Genomic DNA, 19400 nt, shown 5'->3' on the forward strand with positions numbered 1-19400 from the left:
AAAAACGCGGGAAGCGCGGGAAATTCAAATCACACAAATCAGCAGAAATATTGCAAAACTAAAAAATAAAAATCCTTTTTCCTTTGAATTTAAACATTTATTCCCATTTTGGAGGAGCACAGAGAGAAAACAACATTGTTTTTCAACACACCCTACCAAGCACACCAGTTTAACTGATATATCACCTAAACCACGAGAAATTTAAAATAAAAAAAAGAGAACGACGAGCCTCCAGGAAGCAAAAATTTGTTTTATAACCTCCGCTGCCTTTTGTGAGATGCTGCTCCGTAGTTTTTGCCGCGGTTTAGGCTGCTGCGAGAGCGACTTGTGGGCAGTTTGGTATCTGACACAGTATCGACTGACCACACTGCATCGCATTGACCTTCAACTGGTCCAGCAGAAGGGGCTTCTTGCACGTTGTGCACACCATTGATTCCTTCTGGAGATTCATGTCCAGACGACGCCAAACAGTCATCATATTGGCCACGAGCTCATCCATCATCTCGGGCGTGTGATACGGTGTCGGGGCGAGGCGTAGCTTCTCCTCACCACGTGCCACCGTTGGGTAGTTGATGGCCTGCACGTACTGCCCAAACTCCCGGATGAGTAAATCCGACACTTGGTTGCACTTCAGCGGATCCCCAATGCGAATGGCGATGATGTGACTGGGCGTCGGCTCCACCGGGAAACCTTCGCGCTTCAGCAATGAACGCAAGTAGTGCACATTGGTCTGATGACGACGTCGCAGCTCACGCCCATCGGCCGATGAGAGAATCTCAACGGCCTTCAGGGCACCCGCCAGAACAGTCGGTGGGAGAGATGTTGTAAAAATGAATCCAGCCGCATACGAGCGGATCATATCAACGAGATTGGATGTTCCAGCTAGAAAGAAAAAAAAATAAAAAGGAAACGAGGGTCCTTTTTAACATAAAAAAGTATTTTTTGTGGATTTTAGAATCATTTTTAATTTTATTTTAAAGGAAAAATTGAATGATTTTAAAAATCTAAAAAATTAGAACTTTTTAGCCCCTTTGTTTAGTCGAGACACCTTTTGTGCTATAAAATGAACGTAACATGTGTCCCCTATTGTTAAAAAAAATGCTATAAAATTGTTAAAACAACGCCCTCACGGTAAATTACAAAAGATCTACATTTTATAGCTATTGAAGGCCAAAGTTTAGCATAGACACATTTTTATACTATAAAAGAAAAGTTATAGATATGTCTCCAATTGCTATAAATAAATTTATTAATGGTTGTGAAATGTTAAGCTTTAAGGCTACAACAGATTTCTCGTGTGGCCCACTAATGCAAGTGTTTATGGAAGACGAGGACTCTGTTTGCTAATTTTATAACAACACAGCTATTGAGGCCCGAAGTTTAGCCTAGACACATTTTATACTATAAAAGAAAAGTTATAGATACGTCCCCAATTGCTATAAATTGAGTAGTAGCTTTAACAGCATCCTTATCTTCCTTAATTGCCTGTATGACGTATGAATTACATAAGTTCAGCATTTTATTATCCCCTTTTATAGTCAAGACATATTTTTTGTGCTATAAAAGATAATTTTTGTTACTCTGATACAAAAGATAAAAAAAAATATGTACATACATACAGCACTCAACTAGACTAAAAAATGCTAAACTTTTGAAATTTATCACTTCATAAGCTTATGGAAAATTATAGTTGTTTATCAATTTTATAGCAATTTATGGGGGAATTTTCAAGGCCCCTATGAAGAATTTTAAATATAGACTTTTACTGGAAAAAGGGTACTGAATTCTTCAAATAATATTGGATGCAGTTTAAGGTTTATTCTGTGAACGTTTAATTTTATAGCACGTGTCTGTGTCTAGGCTACTATAATTTTTTTTAATTTTCTGTTACGAAAAATCCTTTTAAAAGAAAATGTTTTAATTACAAAAGGGAAGCCTATTAAAGCAAAGAGATTAAATTTGATTATTCTTATAAATCTTTAAAAAGTCTCATGAAGTTTAATTTATGTCTAAATGACAAGACTGGGTCAAAAAATTTACAATCCACTGCAATTTTATCACAGAAAGAAGCCCGCAGAATCTTACAAATTCTTGAGATAAATTAATCCGCAAGAGTGATAAAAATTCCCTGAAATCATTTTCCATTAAATTCTTCATTTATTCAGAGAGCTTAAGAAACCCCCTTTGATATATTAGTTGGTATACCACAATCGTGGCATACCAAGTATTGTAATCGTCGGAAAAACCGACCACCTCAGATCGGGCTCAAACTTGGTATGAGCACGTTTTAGACATCCCACATTACGAAAATGGTGGTCGAAAATTTTTGATCCGGCCGGCCTGCCGGCCTGGACTCCACATTTCGCCTTATAGCTCGAAAACGGTAACTGATAGAGACTTCCGGTTTGAAGTTTTCTATAGAAATGTGGGTGTAAAATTTCATTTTTTCGTATTTTCAAAATCCAATATGGCCGCCGTCCGCCATTTTGAAATACCGTCAACCACTTCCCTTAGAGCTAGAGGTCTGAAATTTTAGTATGTTGTAGAGCTCAGTGAGTCGTTTTCATCAACAAATCATACTTGAAAATCGGTCAAGCGGTTTAGCAAATATGGCGGCCTAAAGCAAAAAGTGTTTTTTCGATATAACTCGAGAACGGCTTAACCGATTTTGACCATCTTGGTATCAAATGAAAGGTATTGAGAAGCCCTACAACTGTCTAGAACATTCCAAGTTCCAAAAATGGCCGCAAGTGGCGCTAAAATCAAAAACAAAAATTGCCTAACTTTAAGGGGCAATATCTCCGAATCCCCATCTTAGATTTCCTTGTATTTTTGATATGTTGTAGCCTGACTTAATATCTTTCACCAGTCCGAAAATGAAGAAAATCTATGTCGCCGTTTAGAAGATATGGCCATTTGAAAAATTCTTGAATTTGAAAAGTTCTAAGAGCCATATCTCTTGAACGGCTTGTCCGATTTTTCTGAACTTGGTATCAAATTAAAGGTTTTGCAATTATCTACAACTTTCTAAAACATCAGAAACCTCTAGAACCATTCCTTGAGGACAAAAAGTGCAAAAAACTGTTTTGGTAGAACTAAAATCCGCCATTTTGTGTTCTGGAGGTGACCTTGAAATGTATCGAAATATATGTCAGATTATAGCTTATTTCAATACCTTTTTCATAACTAGTCAAGAAATTTCTGTAGGTCTTATAGAACTTCAGATATGAGCATTTTTATCTTTAATATTGATGAATTTCATTAAAAAAATCAACTTTGCCTACTAATTCTACTCACAAATTAAATTACAACGCATAGACTGACCCATCCGCGTTGTGGTATACCAACTTTAATAACTGGACGCGTTATGATTGACTTTTTCTACTCTCTAGAACGTGTAGAAAATCACACACAACTGCTGTTCCTCTTGAACTTCACAACTGATTGCCTCAAAACCAAAATAGATTTCTGATATCAAAACACATTGAGTGTGTCTGCAAATCAACCCATTGCTGCTATCGGAAGCACGTATGAAGAGGAATCAGCAAAGATAGCGCGAGAATATCGTAAAAATTCCCTACAAATCACACTGATTTGGCAGAAAAAAAAAATAAAACTCAACATTTGTTACTCACCGATATAGCCACCAATGTTGCCAAAAGCCTTCCCCAAGGTTCCGGAAATAATGTCCATGTTGTGGAGTTGATTGTCACGCTCCCCAATTCCCGCTCCATGCTGCCCATAGAGCCCAACAGCGTGAACTTCATCGATAAAGGTGTACGCCCCGAATTCATGAGCTGTGTCACAGAGCTCCTCAAGGGGACACACAGCCCCCGTCATTGAGTGCACCGTCTCAAAGGCAACCACCTTCGGTACATTCTTATCCACCTTCTTCAGCATCTCCCTCAGATGATTGGGGTCGTTGTGACGGAAGATATGCTTCGGTACTTGACTATTCCGGATTCCCTGTATCATTGAAGCGTGATTGCCAGCATCCGAGAAGATGTGGCATCCCGGAAGGAGGCGCGACAGCGTAAACAGCGTGGAATCATTGGCCACAAAGCACGAGGAGAAGAGCAAAGCTGACTCCTTGTTGTGCAGCTGCGCCAGACGCTTCTCCAAACGTTCGTGATAGAGAGAATTTCCGGAAATGTTTCGAGTCCCCCCAGCACCGGCACCGTGCTCCTCAAGAGCCTTCCGCACGGCTGCCTTCACTTCCGGATGGCAAGACATTCCCAAGTAATCATTGGAACACCAAACGGTGATTGGGCGTTCACCTGGAAAAGAGAGAAATTGGAAAATTAATATTTTTTTTTATTTATTACATTGATTAAACTCTTTAATGATTTTATTAGGTATAGATCAGAAATTAAATTCTCTTTTATTTTAAAATCCAACTTGAAAAATGATTTTGCTGAAATAATTTAATTTCCACAAATTTTTAATAATTTTTAAAAAAAAAAAGGAAATTGCGAGTTTTACAACAAAAAAAATTAATACAAAAAGACGTGAAAAACTCGCAATTTCCTTTTAAAAAAATCACTAAAAATTCCCGGAAATTAAATTATTTCAGTAAAATCATTTTTCATGTTGGATTTTAAAATAAAAGAGAATTTTATTTTTTGACCTAATAGTCCTTAAAGAGTTAAATCAAATGTATAGTAATTAAATATTTCTTTAGGTATTGATATTTATTTCTTAATTAATTTTTCTTTATGTTTTTTTTTATTTTTTTCTCAATTCTGACTTAGTTTTGCATTAAAACTTCCTTTTCGAATAGAAATTAATTGAGATCGTTTTAAAAAATTGAAATGAAAATGAATAAGAAAAAGAATCTGTCACGAAAAGCTCTCTGATTGGCTAAAAAATTCAGGCAAACCGTCCAAAGCATTTTTATTGGCTACGTTATTCCCTGGTGGAACTTTAGTGCAAAGAATATTTAAACAAAGGATTTTAAATTTATTTTCTTTTAATGATCATTTTAACTACAAAATGTCTTATTTGTTTAGCAATCCAATATTAGGAAGCTGAAAGCAATTTAACGGTTCAAATGACTTTTTAATTAAAAACTTTGCATTGCACCTAAAAGACATTTTCCTCATGCAAATGCCATAGAAACAATACCAATAATAGCAATAAAACTCCTATAAAAGAAACCACGATTGAATTGAAAGGCTAATTGCTTTCCTTGGTAGAAAATTGAAGAGAACTCTTTAATAAAAAAAGCCAACAATTATTTATAATTAAAACATTCAATTTAAAATATTATTTATTCAATACAATGGACATAAATAAAAGGGAAAGTGGTTCAATGTTAATTATTCAATCGATAGTAATTTAGCCAATAAAAATAATTCTTCTATTCTTTAATTACACGATGGAGAATTCGGTGTAGAAAATTATATTATTTTTTGGACTACATAGAAGAAGAACTTTGGAGCCAATTTGGGTTAATCACACACCGATTGACTGATAATAAATTTATTCGCGTGTGCCTTTTTCATGACAAAACCAATAAAAGTAAATATTATTGCTTCCAATAAAATATATAAAAGTATTTTTTTTCATGTTTTAGACGCGACACGCGAGTGATGGGAAGACCTCTTATTAATCGCAAATATTTAGAAAGTGTCGCTTAATTGAGATTAATTGCAAAGAACGTCGATTCATGATGAAACAGCTGATTATACTTAATTTTTTTAATTTAGATAAGAAAATTGTGTAAGTAATCGTTAGTCTCGCCATACGAGCTCACAGGTATCCTCCTCCTCCTTCTCTGTGTGTAGTGTATGTAATGCACTGTCATGCTTATATTACTTTAAATTACTACTACAAGAAGACGAGGAAAAAAAATTAAAACAATATTTCCTCAGAAAAATTCAAATTGCCCTTGCAGTGGAATTTTTTTTCCTTATTGAATATTTCGCAAGAGAAAAAAAATATTCAAATATTTGCTTTTGTCGTGAAGAAAAAATATGATAAAAGAGGTCAACATTTCATTAAATAAATTCACTAAAAAAAAAAACAACATAAAACCATACGATGAATTATGGACAATTTTTTTGTTGCTAGATGTCGTCAAAGTTAACCCATTAGCAAATAAACGTTGAATAACATCACGTGCCTCTTTTGCATCCGGCAATGATGATGATGCGTGTTGGCTCTTGTCTGTTATTCTGCATGATTGATTAATTCAATGAATAATAAATTCTTTTTCTTTTAACATAAAAGCATGTAAATGGTGACCTTTTGTCAGCTCAATTCTCTTTTCTCAAGAAGAATTAAGTGGTTAGAGTCCACACTTTATGATCATTTATATTTATTTTGTAGGTTCTAGAAGATTTAAATGACTTTTTTTAATCTTTAATTATTTTCCTACAAGATTTTTACTTGTTTTCATGTTATTTCGTTGTTTAATTTAAATTTTTTTTATTGGTATACTCAAAGTTTAATGTAGAAGTTCATTAAAGTTTGTTTAAAACTATTAATTCTTTTAATGATAATGTTTGTTCAATGGTGGGCAGAGGGTAAAATAAATTACGTAGATATTCGTAAAAAAGATAATTTTTAACTTTATTTTATGTCTTCATCAGGCCTTTAAAAAGTTTAAATTTATGGCACTTTAGTCTAGACACAATTACAAGAAAATTTTACAAATCTATCCGAACCTGTGATTTATGTATAATCTTTTGTACAATTGAGGTTTTATTTAATAAATATTTTTAAGAGATGAAAAATAACTTTCCTCATTTAATAAAATTTCCATAAAATTGTAAAGCTTTCGTAGTAGTTGCAATAATAGAAATAGTTCCATAGAATTCAAAGACTTTTATAGCATAATAATGTGTCTGAGCTGTGAAATCTATACTTTGGAAGCAATTAAACAAAATAAATTCTCTTAAATCCTTAGCATATTTGTTTCTCATATCAAATGTTAAAAAAACCTTTTAATTGCTCTGTTTGCAATGAATTAACTCTGAAACTCGTTAGATTAGTAATATTTTTTCTTTACAACTCATACAACTAAAAAACATTGACAAAATACTTGAAAGTGGAGCCTCTAAATGCATTTTTTCCAGCACAAATGCAATGCCAAATTTCAATATCACGAACATTTAACTAAATATTTGATTCTGAAGAAATTTTTTACTTTCCAAATCATTTTCCAAGGATTTTCTATTAATTTATTTAGTCAAGATATATCAAATTATAGAACATACGGTCTATAGGGGTAACTGGGGTAAAATGGTGAATCGGGAAAAAAATTAAATTCAATATCTCATGAAATACATTGTCCTAATCATTCTCATTCAGTTAACAGGTGCTTCTTACACCTCTTAATATTCCCAGAAAGCTTTAGTTATGTAGAACGAATACTTTGGATTTTATTGAGGAAAATAATTTTCCGATGTCTAAAGTTACTTTTACCACCTTACCATATTTCAATTCTTACCATCTTATTCTGTTTAATATATTATGAAAATGCATTTTTTCAATAAAGCAATTATTGCTGAACGCAAACCTATTCTGCTTTTTCCCAAAAATTTTCCGAGTTTTCTATTATAAAGTTTTCACTAAAAGGCAGCACTTGGGGCAAGACGGTGAATATTTTTTGGGGTAAAATGGTGAAAAATTTGCCTCCTTCTACTCATATAGTGTTTTCTCTCTCTACAATCTATTTTACTATTGACGCGTAATGGAATAATCGTCCAAAATTTTCGCCCAACAAAATCAATGTTTTTATTCCATTCAATTCTTCACAGATAATATGTATTAGGTAGATTAGGTAATATAAACAATTAATTAACTCGAAGTAATGTTTTTTTGCTAATTTTTCTAAAAAAATTTCTCCTTGTTAAATAAATTATTATATTGATTTTGCTACCAAAGTAGCTACGAGTATGAAATTCCTTGTCCGCTGGGTTTTTGTTGCACACAGATCTGACAGGAAGTTGTAGAAAACAAACAAATGGAGGTGCTTTTCCATAAATTTTGTGTTTTATCAATTTTATAGAATTAAAAAGTGAATAATCATTACGAAACGGAGTGAAATCTCTCAATCGAAACAGGTATGTTTATCCCAGAGCAAATCAATAACCTCTCAGACATGGATTTTCAAAGAAAAACGCATTTGAAAATCATTCACCATTTTACCCCAAGATTTTTGGAACATGCAAATGTGGAAGGGTTTGGAAAATGGCCTGAAAAAGCATTTTCCCGTTGAGATAGAGAGAAATCGTCTGAGACAAAGTTGTAGCCCGGAAAATTTGCTATAAGATAGTTGTCATGGGAAATCTCAAATATTTCCATGGAACTCAGGAAAAATTATCTCCCAAAAATTCACCGAATTACCCCAGGTTCCCCTAAAAGATCGACAAGATCTTTAAAAGATCTCTTCGTATGGTTTTGATTTGTTGTATTGTAGCTGTAGGTTTTTCTTATTTTTAACTGTTGTAAGTAAAATAACAAAAAAGAAAATTTTTATAGCACACAATGTGTCTCAGCTAAAAGAACTATTTTATTTTATTTCGTTTTAAGGCTCCAACAGATGGACGAGAAATTTCTCGTGCGGTGCGGTGCGGCGAGGATTTCGTGGCCCATCGTCGCTTCGGATTGGCCGAAAAACGTTCTCGCACTGTGCGGTGAGAGTGTGTGAGCCATCTCTCGCTTCTGATTGGCCGAAAACCTCGCCGCACCGCACCGCACGAGAAATTTCTCGTCCATCTGTTGGAGCCTTTAATCTTTTAAATCCCTTTCAGAATATTTCAAAAACATCTTTAAGTTTTCTACTTTTAGAGATCTCATCATATTTAGCCTGGACACATTTTGTGCTATAAAAATTTTAAAATTCTGCATCATATTAAAAAAAAAGTGAAAAAACTCACCCCAGGAGTACTCCATTGCCCTTGGGAACTTCCCCTGCTCCGCAAGACGATTAACCTTCTTAAAGATGCGATAGGAGTGATCTTTCTTCTTGCGCTGAATCTGCTCAGCAAAGAACTCCTCATATTGGAATGATCGCGTCGATGGAATGTCCTGAATATCCTCACGCACCTCCGTGACGAGCTTGGAGGTGGTGGCAGTGGACAGGAAGGGGCACTTTTTGGGTGCTACATTCGCTTCATCGTGACTCTTCTTCGACAGGAAGCTGAAATTGCGCTTCACAACAGCCATCTGCGGGGCAATCTCCCCCTGGATGGTGTTCGTGAGCACCGGGCAGTGATGCCCGTAGGTTTTCAGCAACAGCGACGCATTATTGCGCAAAAAGTTGGCATTGAAGTTACTCAGGAACGGGCAAGGCATCTTCTCAACACAGCTCACCGCGTATTTATTTTAATGAATTTTTTTGTGGTTTTTTTTGTTGATAAGTAGTTGACCTGGCCAGAAAGTAAAAACCAGACGAGTTATCAACGCGGCCAAAAAAATTCCTTCCCCACCAAGAAAATTATCGAGAATGTTCTGATAAAATTGTCTGGGCTCTCTGCGAGCTACAGAGAGTCCCTGGGAAGTGCTGGAAGCGAGGAATTGTGTGGTCAGCAAGTTTAGTTAATTTATTCATTTGACGTTATTTCCAATTTACTCTACAAACCGGACTAAACTGGAAAATTATTTGCTCCCCAAGGCTTGTCACTCCCCACTGTGCCCCATTGAATCACTATCATCCACACACTTATCTCTTCCACCTGGCAATTACCGAATTTTGCATCATTTTCTCTGCTTTTTCACGGGAAATTCCCCCAAAAATCACGAAAAAAATGATTTTTTTGAAAATCCCGCGGGCAACAAGTGTCATATTATCCCCTCCACTTTCCCCTTTCGTGCAGCACACCTTTCAGAGGGGGGCGAGATGATTTTTTCCACACACGTCAAAAGGGCACAACCCCAGAGGGCCAACAAGGGTGGGGGAAATTCAACATTATACAAAAAGGGATGAAAAAGCCCCAATTTCACGTGAAAATTCACTCCAATCGGATCGTGAATCACGCGGGAAAGGTGGATTTGGGGCAAAAGTAAAAGTTGCACATTGCGTAATTATGCTGAATGGAAGAGAAATTCGCCAAAATACTGCAACTTTTCCCACCCCAGACTTTCTCCGCGGATTTTCCCACAAGTTTCACATTGAAATGTTGTTCTTACTTTGCAACTTGAAGGACTTTTTTTTCACCTCGAACTTTGAGCAATTTTCACAATTTTCTTCCTTCCACACAACTTGTCTTTTGCACAATTTTCAATGAACTAACTTTTTCTTTCACAACTCGAGACGTTTTCTATCTCCACTTCCCCTCATTTCTTGTAGTTTTTCTTCCCCTCTTTTTAGTAGGCGAAATGTCAAAATGTCGATAAGTATGATAGAGTGAGAAAGAAGATGGATTTTTCATTGACAACGTAAAATTTGAATTTTCCTTCTCACTCCCTCCTCAAACAGCGCCACAACTTAGTAGCGGGAATTTCTGGAAACTTTTGAAATTTTTGAAACTTGCAATTTTCTGGACGACGCCGCCACAGAAAATGTACATAAAATCCATAATTCTCGACGGATTCAAGTCCTACGGGAAGCGTACGGAGATCCATGGCTTCGACAAGGAATTCAACGCCATCACCGGCCTCAATGGCACTGGGAAATCCAACATTTTGGACTCAATTTGCTTTGTTCTCGGAATCACAAACTTGACCCAGGTTAGTTTTGTTGTTTTTTGGCGCCTTCTCTGCACTTCCCGGCATCTGGAAAGGCTTCTCCGGGGCCTCCTCTGATCTCCTGATTTATTGCAATTCCTTCCTGTTGTAGGTCAGGGCCACTTCTCTGCAGGATTTGGTCTACAAAGCTGGCCAGGCGGGCATAACACAGGCAAATGTGACGCTAATGTTCGACAACAAGGATAAATCCCAATGTCCCGTTGGGTATGAGCACAATGATGAGATTAGCGTAACGCGCCAGGTGGTTGTGGGCGGGAAAAACAAGTATCTGATAAATGGGAAGAATGTCCAGAATAAACGTGTCCAGGATCTCTTCTGTTCCATCCAGCTCAACATAAACAATCCCAATTTCATCATCATGCAGGGCAGAATCACCAAAGTCCTCAATATGAAACCCCATGAGATCCTTTCCCTCGTAGAGGAAGCAGCTGGGACGAATGTGTGGCAGGTCAAGAGGGATCAATCGGCAAAGTTAATTGAGAAGAAGGATGCAAAGCTCAAGGAGCTGGATGACGTCATTGCGGAGGAAATTCAACCAAAACTCGATAAACTCCGCGAGGAACGCAGCAAGTACCTGGAGTATCAGAAAGTGTGCCGGGATATTGAATTCCTCAAGCGTATTCACTTCTCCTACACCTACCTGTCCCTGCTGAAAGTCTCCGAAGGGAATCAGGCAAAAATCGATGAGATGGGTAGTTCCATTGAGAAGAGCAAGAAGAAAATCCTCACAAATGAGCAGAAGACGCAGGAATTGAAATTACAAATTGCCGAATTGACGGCTAAATTGGAGCAGGATTCGGGTGGGGATCTCAAGGAGAAGGAAGCAAAGCTCAGTGACCTCAATAAGGAAGATTCCACAATGTCCGGGAAAGTGAAGGCGCTGCGGGATAAACTCGAAGCTGAACGGAAGAAGCACAAACATCTCAAGAAGAGCATTGAGGATGATCAGAAACTCCTTGCCACGAAGAATGCTCAACTTGGCGCCACTGATTCCTCCTTCCACGTCATGGCGGATGAGAATGAGAAGCTCAAGCAAGCTCTGGAGGCAGCACAGAATCGCGTGGAAGCCATCACGGCGGGTGTCTCCACAACAGCTGATGGCCAATCTGTGACCCTTCAGGAGCAGCTGATGGCCTCCAAGCAGCTCGTTTCGACTTCCACGACAAAAATCCAGGATTGCACGGCAGAGATGAAGCACCTCACGAAGCTCGTGAAGGAGAAGCAAAGTGAGAAGCGCACAGCTGACAATGCCTACGAAAGTGACCGGGAATTGGTCAGGAATCTCGAGAGGGACATCACGAAACTCACAGCATCCCTTCGGGGCATTGACTACGAAGATGGCACCCTGGAGGAGTTGCAGAATCGTCGAATAGCCCTCTCGGAGGAAATTCAAAACATGCGCAAACTCCTGGACCAGAAGGGATCCCATCGCTTTGACTTCCAGTACCGCGATCCGGAGCAGAATTTCAACAGGAATCGCGTCAAGGGGCGCCTCTGCAATCTCTTCACGGTGAAAGATAAGAGATTCTGCCTTGCATTGGGAATCTGTGCTGGTGGGTCGTTGTACAATGTTGTCACGGATACGGATGCCACGAGTAAGATGATCCTGCAGCGAGGGGATCTCCAAACACGCACAACAATGGTTCCCCTGAATAAGATCAGCGGCAAATCCGTTGCTCCGGCCACGGTGCAAATGGCTGAGAAAGTGGGCGGGAAGGAGAACGTCCATCACGCCTTGTCGCTCATTGAATTCCATCGGGATCTGGAGCCGGTGATGCGGTACGTCTTTGGCAGCACATTCATCTGCAAGGACATCAATGTGGCCAAACAGGTGACCTACCACCGGAACATCATGACACGCTGCGTTACCCTCGATGGGGATGTCGTGGATCCCTCCGGAAGCCTCTCCGGCGGAGCCAGGCCAAAGGGTGGAGCAGTCCTGCTGGACGTTGCAGAGATTAAGGAACTCAAAACAGCCTACAATGCCAAGAAGGCCGAACTGCAGGCGATTGAGAATCAAATGGGACAACTCCAGAAGATTGCCGGGGAGTACAATCAGCTGAAGCAGCAACTGGAGATGCGTCAGCATGAACTTGAAGTGGTCAACAGTCGCCTGGCTAATTCCACCTTCCAGGTGCAGCAGAGTGAGATTGGCGAGATGAAAAGCAAAATTGAGAGTCTCGAGAAGGAATTGAACGAAGCGAAGGAAGTCCTGCAGCGTGAGAAGGAGAATATTAAGCTCCTGGAAGCACAGCTGGCTGATTCCAAGGGCTACCGGGAGCGTCAGCTGAAGCAGGCCAAGAAAGACCTGGCGGATTGTCAGAAGAAGTACAACGAGAGCAGCAATCACTGGAAGAAGAAGAAGGAGCAAAACGACGTGATGAATCTGGAGATTGAACAACTCACAGCAGCTGTGACCACATCCACAGCCCAACTGGCCACCATTGAGGCTGATCTGCAGCAAATGGAAGCGGAGATTGAGGAATTTGCCGGGAAGAGCAGGGATTTAACGGAGAGGATTGCTTCGCTCAAGGATGAGGTGCGTACCATGAAGGAGCACATTTCATCCCAAAACCGGGAGATTCACACGAAAACCAATCAAATTGAGAAGCTAACAAAGGAAATTCAGACCCTCCAGCTGGAGATTAAGAAGAAGGAATCCGATCTGGGTAAAGTGAAGAATGAAGGGAAGACCGCTGAAGATCAGAAAGCATCACTGGAGAAGAAATATCCGTGGATTCTGGAGGATAAAGAGTACTTTGGGGCAAAAGGGACAAAGTACGATTACTCGCAGGAAGACCCAAAAACCGCCGAGAAGAAGCTGTACAAGATGCAGGAGCTGAAGGATAAGATGAGCAGGACAATCAATGAGAAGGCCATGATGCTCCTGGAGCGTGAGGAGGAGGAATTCAAGGAGGTGATGAAGCGCAAGGATATGCTGGGAGCGGATCGGAATAAAATTATGCAAACAATGAATGAAATTGATGAGAAGAAGAAGGCGGAAGTGAAGAAGGCCTGCATGGAAGTTGGGCAGAATTTCAGTCAAATCTTCAGCACAATCCTCCCAGGAGCTGAGGCAAAACTCATTCCCGTCGCGGGGGATTATCTCAAAGGGATTGAAGTGAAGGTAAGTTGTATATTTTGCTGCCCAGTGGTATCAACGCAGAGTACTCTAAGGGATCTTTGGAACATCCAGAGTTTCAACACCCGGCTGATCCTTGATTTCATCTTTGGGTCCAAATCTGTCCATTTAGCAAGTCTCCTTTGCAATTTCGTGAAGCATTTTTATAGACTCAGATTTTGTCTTGAAGATGACATCAAGGATCAACCGGGTGTTGAAAAGGATGTTCCTAAGATCCCCTAGAAACTTCCTGATGCAATGGGCAGGATGAATGTACAACTTCCAGCCACTTTGGGCACTTTCCGGGAAGCAAAGTGTAGTTGCTTAACATTTCCGGGAATTTTTTTTATCTGTCCAGGTTGGCTTCAATGGGGTGTGGAAGGAAACTCTGACGGAATTGAGTGGTGGACAGCGTTCTCTTGTTGCCCTATCACTCGTCCTGGCCATGCTAAAGTACAATCCAGCCCCAATTTACATTCTGGACGAAGTGGACGCTGCCCTGGATCTCTCCCACACGCAGAACATCGGGACAATGCTGAAGCAGCACTTTAAGAAATCTCAATTCATCATTGTCTCCCTCAAGGATGGCATGTTCAGCAATGCTAATGTGGTGTTCCGGACTAAATTCGAAGATGGCATGTCCGGAGTCATTCGCACCGTGAACCGGAAGTGAATTTTTCAGTCAACTTTCTTTCTTTTCTTTATAAATATAATTATTTTTCTCATAAATTCCGGCACTTTTTACTCACGATCCTGCCCTCAGATTCCTCATTAGAGCTATCAGAGCGTTGCTGAGAGATCCCAATCGGAAGATTTATCCCTGGATGTGCTCTCAATGTCACATTCCATCACCAAGCGGGCGAGATCTTTAGCATCGTAGCCAATTAATTGCTTGAGATCGCAAACGAATTTGTAGACAAATCTATCAAAAAAATGGATTAGAATCAGGGAAGCTGCTCCTGGTCAGAGAGATTCATGGGAATTACCTCCTTCCGTGAACTTTGGAGATCATGTCGCCGTCGTAGTAGTACCTCAGCGCCCGTGAGAGCTTCTCATAGTTCATCGTTGGCTTGTTCTTGCGCTCTCCCCACAGCTGGGCAACCCTCTCGGGATCAGCCAGCTTGAATTCCCCATTCCCACCGACCCACTGAATAATCCGCCGGTGCTCAATGTCCGTGAGAATCTCCAGGAGGAACTGCCACAGCTGAATCTGCCCATTGTTCCCGCTGCGATTGCCACAGAAGATTGGCTCCATGCGGATGTTGTCGAGATTGAGGCTGCTGCTGACATTCTTCTGCCCCTTTGGCGGGGATGTTTTCACCCCGCGCACCGTCTCTGTGGGCAGAATACCCTCCCTGGGGCCATCGGTGGGTGTCTTCTGGAGCACAGCGATCTGCGTCAGGCTGAACTGCCGGACAGCCCATTGCAGCCAATGCCGGACCTGCGCTGTTGTCCAGTCCCGGGGATTGTCTGGGATCTGCAGTCGTGCCTGATCCCTCTTGAATTGATTATCTATCGCCCATTGATCACCGAATTTCTTCTGATGCGGTGGGATTGGTTCGTCTGTGTCGCTCAAGTCTTCATTCTCCGTACTCTCCGGGGGTTTGGGGGCTGTTTTGGAGTTTTCTGGAAAGTCAGAAAAGTCACTACAATGCTTCCGGAAGACTTTTAACAGCAATTTTCTCACCAAGAATGTCATCTGTTGGCTTGAGGACGTCAATAATGTTAATTTTGCTGGATGACGCCAACACCTGGCAGTTAATCTGCACCAATCCCTCCCCCTGGACACACTGATCCACAAGATTTTTGTGCCCTTCCAGCATTTGTGCATCCTGCAGCCAGAAATGGAAGTATTTGAGATTCTGCCCAAGGCGTTCCTCTAGCAACACACGGAGCTTATTCAGCGGCTCCCGGATGTCCATGTGCAGGATTATGATGTCATCGTTGTCCTCCGCGGCTGCCTCATCGCGTGGGTACTCAAAAAAGGGGGCTCCGGATATCAAATCAATGTTCTCAATAGCGCCTACCACAAAAAAACAAACTGTCATTGAGGACTTCCGGTTGTGGCAGGAAGTGCTGCGGAGAAAAACTCACCCAAGTCATTTTCCTGATCGTATGCCATCTCGTCGTGTGATGTGTGACCATCTGAATCCTCCTCTTCGACTTTAATCTGGGTTTTATCGAAAGTTTTTAGGAGGTTCATTTGAAAAAATAAAGTTTTGTTTTTCTAACCTAAAAAAACTGTTTGTTTGCACTGCTAGAAATGGGAAGAATGGCGTGGTAAAGGTGGTAAAAGCCCTTTACCACACATTTTACCACGTCTTTTTGTTTTTCTCAATTTTCTCGCATTTTCCGGGCGATTTTCCCGTCCGGGTGTGGTTTTTTGGGGCCCTGCGAAGGTGGGGCGTCGTTTGGCATCAAAAACGCGGAAAATTCAAGTTTTCCCGGAAAATAAATTCCCCACAGGTGTTACGATGCAAGCTGATTTAGTCGACGATTTAATGTTTTTCGCAATTTTCTCGCATTTTCCGGGCGTTTTTCCCGTCCGGGTGTGGTTTTTGGGGCGTAGGAAGCGAGGGCGCGTCGTTTGGCATCAAAAACGCGGAAAATTCAAATTTATTTAATTTTATTTCTTGGAGAAAAAGAGAAAGAACGTTTTAAAACTTTGTGACGTCTCGCTCCCACACTGTCAACTTGGCTGTGTGAGTGAGACAGAGAGTGTAATGAATCTTCGCGATGTCTCACTCCCACATTGTCAAATTTCCTGTGTGAGTGAGACACATTGCTGCAAAATCAACGTTTTCTCTCGCTTACACTTTCTGCTTTTTGGGATTTTCTCGCATTTTCCGCTGAATTTTCCGTCCGGGTGTGGTTTTTGGGGCATAGGAAGCGCCCCCGCGTCGTTTGGCATCAAAAACGCGGAAAATTCAAATTTTGCCGAAAAAAATTTTTTCCCAGAGTGTAAAAAGCCAAAAAATGAAATAGCAACAGTAGCAGTTCCTCTCGCTCGCACATCGTCTGTTGAATCAGCGTGTATCACATGTGTTGAAATATTGCTACATCAGCTGATTTAGTCGACGAAAAACGTCAAATTGCAAAAAATGTTTTTTTTTGTTTTTTATTAAAAAATTATAATTTCAACAATAAAATCAATAAAATAAAACTCAAGAACTTGAAAAATAACTCGCAATATTGGGAAACTTTGAGCTTGAAGCTTTTGGGGCGCTTTTCTTCGTTTTTTCCTGGTTTGTTTGACTCCAGGCTTGGGAATTGGTTTGATTCATCTCCATTTGCAGCCTCCTGGCAATGTGATAATCCGCGTGTTCAGTGATCTCCTCAACAGGGATGTTTTTCCCACACTCTGGACACTTTTCCGTGGCTCTTCCGGCACTTCCTGCCTCCCTGGGCTCTTGTGTTCTGCTGAAGAAGCTTTTTATTGAGACGGATGGGGATGCTTTTGCTGCAGGTTTGGATGTTTTTAACTTCTTTGCAGGCGGAGGAGCGGCAATTTTCTCCTTGATCTCCTTCCGGAATTCCGTTCTCTGCTCCTGACTTAGCTGGAGGGCAAAATGGTAGTCGGAATGGGATGCAGCTTCGTAGTGAGATATCCTCTTGTTGCACATCTCGCAGATTGTTGTAAATTCCTCCGGAAGCTGTGGACGGGCGAATTCCGCGTAGGTTTTCTTGTATTCTGGGGTTGAAGTTTCTTCTGGAGGACACTTTTCCGGGGATTCCTCTAAAAGATCTTCCGTTTCTTTCTCAATGAATTGTTTGAGGAAACCATCGCTGTCATTGAAATCCTTTGAAGAACCTTCAAGGGTATCCTCTTGTTCGGGCTTTTCGGGAGTTTCCGGAAGACTAATGCCGGGAGAATCTTTTGTGGGAGACTCTGTGTTCTCGTTGGGATGTTCCTGAGTCCCTTTCTCGAGGTATTGCTCAAAGAATCCTTCATTGTCGTCACTCTTTTCTTCTTCTTTAGCTTTCTCTTCCTTTTTCTTTGTTTCCTGCATCCGAAACATTTCCTGGATGCGATTCTTCTTCGGCGCGGGATTCTTCTCAAACTTACCAACACTCAATCCGAGCAATTTAATCGGATTTTGCAGCATTGAGGGATTCTCAACGACATAGAAGACGTCTGTGTTTTTCCGCATCACCTCAAAGGCATCATCGGCAATCTTCTGAACGTCGTACGTATCCAGCGGGACACTCCTGGAGCTAGCAATGTCCTCCCCACCAATTGATTGAGTGAAGCTCACAGTAAGGAGCCGTCCACGACGATTATTCTCCACGTGATCCTTCTCCAGGCGATCCACAACTTCCGATGCGAGTTCCTTGAGCCAGTGCGTCAGGGTCTTCACACCTGTTATTGCTCCCTTTCCGGGGAACTTCTTGCAGCATCCGATACTCTTGGAAATGAGTCGTGGAACGACGGGTTCGAGATCAATGCCCCTGGCCAGGTAGTACAGCCATGTGCCGTCTTTGTCGTTGAAAGCCTTCCGGAGTTCACTCTCCGTGAATTCCAGGAGATCCCCCATGAACTTCACATTGAGCTTCTGGCAAACAATCTCCCCGAACTTCCCTCCCAAGCCGCGAACTTTCAGGATCGGCATGTCCTCGAAGAGCGTCACAACGGCGTCAATGCTGACAATGGTCTGTTTGTTGGGCTTATTGAGACCAGCCACGAGTTTTGCGAGGATCTTATTGTGAGCAATGCCCGCAGAGCATTCATATCCCGTTTCCTCCTTCACTGCCCTCCGGATGTCATTGACAATTGTTGCTGCCACGAGGAGTTTCAACTCATTGCGCTTCTTCACATCCTTCTCCTGGGATTTGCACGAAGCATTTGCAGCTCTAAAATCCTCCATTTCATCCACTTCTTCCTCATCCTGACTCCCGGAAGACATCCTCGCTGAGAGACTCCGTACAAAGTCCCCAAAGCTCTTGTGCCCAACGGCAAAGGTATTGGTGACATCTTGTGGCTCAATGAAGTATTCCCCACGATCCATCTCCTTCATTCTCTCGATGACATTGCTGGAGATGTCCAGGTATGCCTCATCCACACTTGCTCGCTCGAGATTGGGTGTAAAGGATTGCAGGACACGCGCCACGTCCTTCCCAGCATCGCGATACTTTGTCAAATCCGCCTTCTCCCGCACTGAGGGTACTTTGACCAATTCAATCTCCGGACAGTGCTTCCTGGCCTCGTCTCCGCGCATATGACGCGTGACACCCCTAGCTCTCGCCGCGTAATTCACCGCAATGATCCTACAGAGCAATTCCTCAGCATTAGAACATCGCTACTTTGTTTTAAAATGAGTAAAAGAAGGGATTTCCTTACCCTCCTCCCATCCAGGCATTGTACTGAACCACAGCCATGGGTTTTCCCCGGAGTTCCGGATTGAGTTTCTCCTCCACTTGGCAGTAGAAACAATCCATATCCACAAGCACCACAATCCTCTCGTACGTGTTGTTGAAATTCAGCTCTGAACTGGACATTTTTCCTCTTTTTCCCGGAAATTTTCACAATTTCCTGAAATTCCAGCGAAAACTGTCAAAATTCCCCCGCGCAAAATTCTAACCTCAA

General features: G+C 41.1%; 4 protein-coding genes across 5 annotated transcripts; 1 reads left to right on the forward strand and 3 right to left on the reverse strand.

Annotated features, from left to right (window-relative positions):
* Positions 1–75: 75 nt before the first annotated feature.
* Positions 76–10305, reverse strand: LOC129787397 (5-aminolevulinate synthase, erythroid-specific, mitochondrial). 2 transcript variants are annotated; one of them, XM_055822948.1, is made up of 4 exons: positions 10138–10305; positions 8886–9377; positions 3636–4277; positions 76–882 (listed from the first exon to the last, which is right to left on the reverse strand). In XM_055822948.1, the coding sequence occupies exons 2-4, from the start codon at positions 9301–9303 to the stop codon at positions 305–307; spliced, it is 1638 nt and encodes a 545-aa protein (XP_055678923.1). In that variant the 5' UTR covers positions 9304–9377; positions 10138–10305; the 3' UTR covers positions 76–304. The 2 variants fall into 2 exon arrangements, with proteins under 2 accessions (XP_055678923.1, XP_055678925.1); XM_055822950.1 differs by lacking the exon at positions 10138–10305 and adding an exon at positions 9590–9652 and having other exon boundaries at positions 8886–9511.
* Positions 10306–10452: 147 nt separating this feature from the next.
* Positions 10453–14545, forward strand: LOC129787389 (structural maintenance of chromosomes protein 2). Its single transcript, XM_055822932.1, has 3 exons — positions 10453–10677; positions 10787–13822; positions 14175–14545. The coding sequence occupies exons 1-3, from the start codon at positions 10510–10512 to the stop codon at positions 14487–14489; spliced, it is 3519 nt and encodes a 1172-aa protein (XP_055678907.1). The 5' UTR covers positions 10453–10509; the 3' UTR covers positions 14490–14545.
* On the reverse strand, positions 14486–16072 carry LOC129787400 (DNA-binding protein Ets97D). The gene is made up of 4 exons (XM_055822953.1): positions 15911–16072; positions 15504–15839; positions 14803–15442; positions 14486–14738 (listed from the first exon to the last, which is right to left on the reverse strand). The coding sequence occupies exons 1-4, from the start codon at positions 16017–16019 to the stop codon at positions 14597–14599; spliced, it is 1227 nt and encodes a 408-aa protein (XP_055678928.1). The 5' UTR covers positions 16020–16072; the 3' UTR covers positions 14486–14596.
* Positions 16073–16929: 857 nt separating this feature from the next.
* On the reverse strand, positions 16930–19398 carry LOC129787393 (DNA polymerase eta). Its single transcript, XM_055822945.1, has 2 exons — positions 19155–19398; positions 16930–19081 (listed from the first exon to the last, which is right to left on the reverse strand). The coding sequence occupies exons 1-2, from the start codon at positions 19310–19312 to the stop codon at positions 16981–16983; spliced, it is 2259 nt and encodes a 752-aa protein (XP_055678920.1). The 5' UTR covers positions 19313–19398; the 3' UTR covers positions 16930–16980.
* Positions 19399–19400: the final 2 nt, after the last annotated feature.

Source organism: Lutzomyia longipalpis, chromosome 1 (assembly GCF_024334085.1).
Source record: "Lutzomyia longipalpis isolate SR_M1_2022 chromosome 1, ASM2433408v1".
Lineage (NCBI taxonomy): Eukaryota > Metazoa > Arthropoda > Insecta > Diptera > Psychodidae > Lutzomyia > Lutzomyia longipalpis.

Bases quoted from the DNA above. Each gene is read 5' to 3' on its own strand.
- LOC129787397 (XM_055822948.1), bottom strand. From the start codon at position 9,303: ATGCCTTGCCCGTTCCTGAGTAACTTCAATGCCAACTTTTTGCGCAAT. The intron at 4,278-8,885 runs GTGAGTTTTTTC...TCTCTTTTCCAG, and splicing joins GGCAATGGAGTACTCCTGGG to GTGAACGCCCAATCACCGTT. The intron at 883-3,635 runs GTGAGTAACAAA...TTTTCTTTCTAG, and splicing joins CAACATTGGTGGCTATATCG to CTGGAACATCCAATCTCGTT.
- LOC129787389 (XM_055822932.1), top strand. From the start codon at position 10,510: ATGTACATAAAATCCATAATTCTCGACGGATTCAAGTCCTACGGGAAG. The intron at 10,678-10,786 runs GTTAGTTTTGTT...TTCCTGTTGTAG, and splicing joins GAATCACAAACTTGACCCAG to GTCAGGGCCACTTCTCTGCA. The intron at 13,823-14,174 runs GTAAGTTGTATA...TTATCTGTCCAG, and splicing joins TCAAAGGGATTGAAGTGAAG to GTTGGCTTCAATGGGGTGTG.
- LOC129787400 (XM_055822953.1), bottom strand. From the start codon at position 16,019: ATGAACCTCCTAAAAACTTTCGATAAAACCCAGATTAAAGTCGAAGAG. The intron at 15,840-15,910 runs GTGAGTTTTTCT...TTTTTGTGGTAG, and splicing joins CGATCAGGAAAATGACTTGG to GCGCTATTGAGAACATTGAT. The intron at 14,739-14,802 runs GTAATTCCCATG...TTTTTTTGATAG, and splicing joins TCCAAAGTTCACGGAAGGAG to ATTTGTCTACAAATTCGTTT.
- LOC129787393 (XM_055822945.1), bottom strand. From the start codon at position 19,312: ATGTCCAGTTCAGAGCTGAATTTCAACAACACGTACGAGAGGATTGTG. The intron at 19,082-19,154 runs GTAAGGAAATCC...ATTGCTCTGTAG, and splicing joins AATGCCTGGATGGGAGGAGG to GATCATTGCGGTGAATTACG.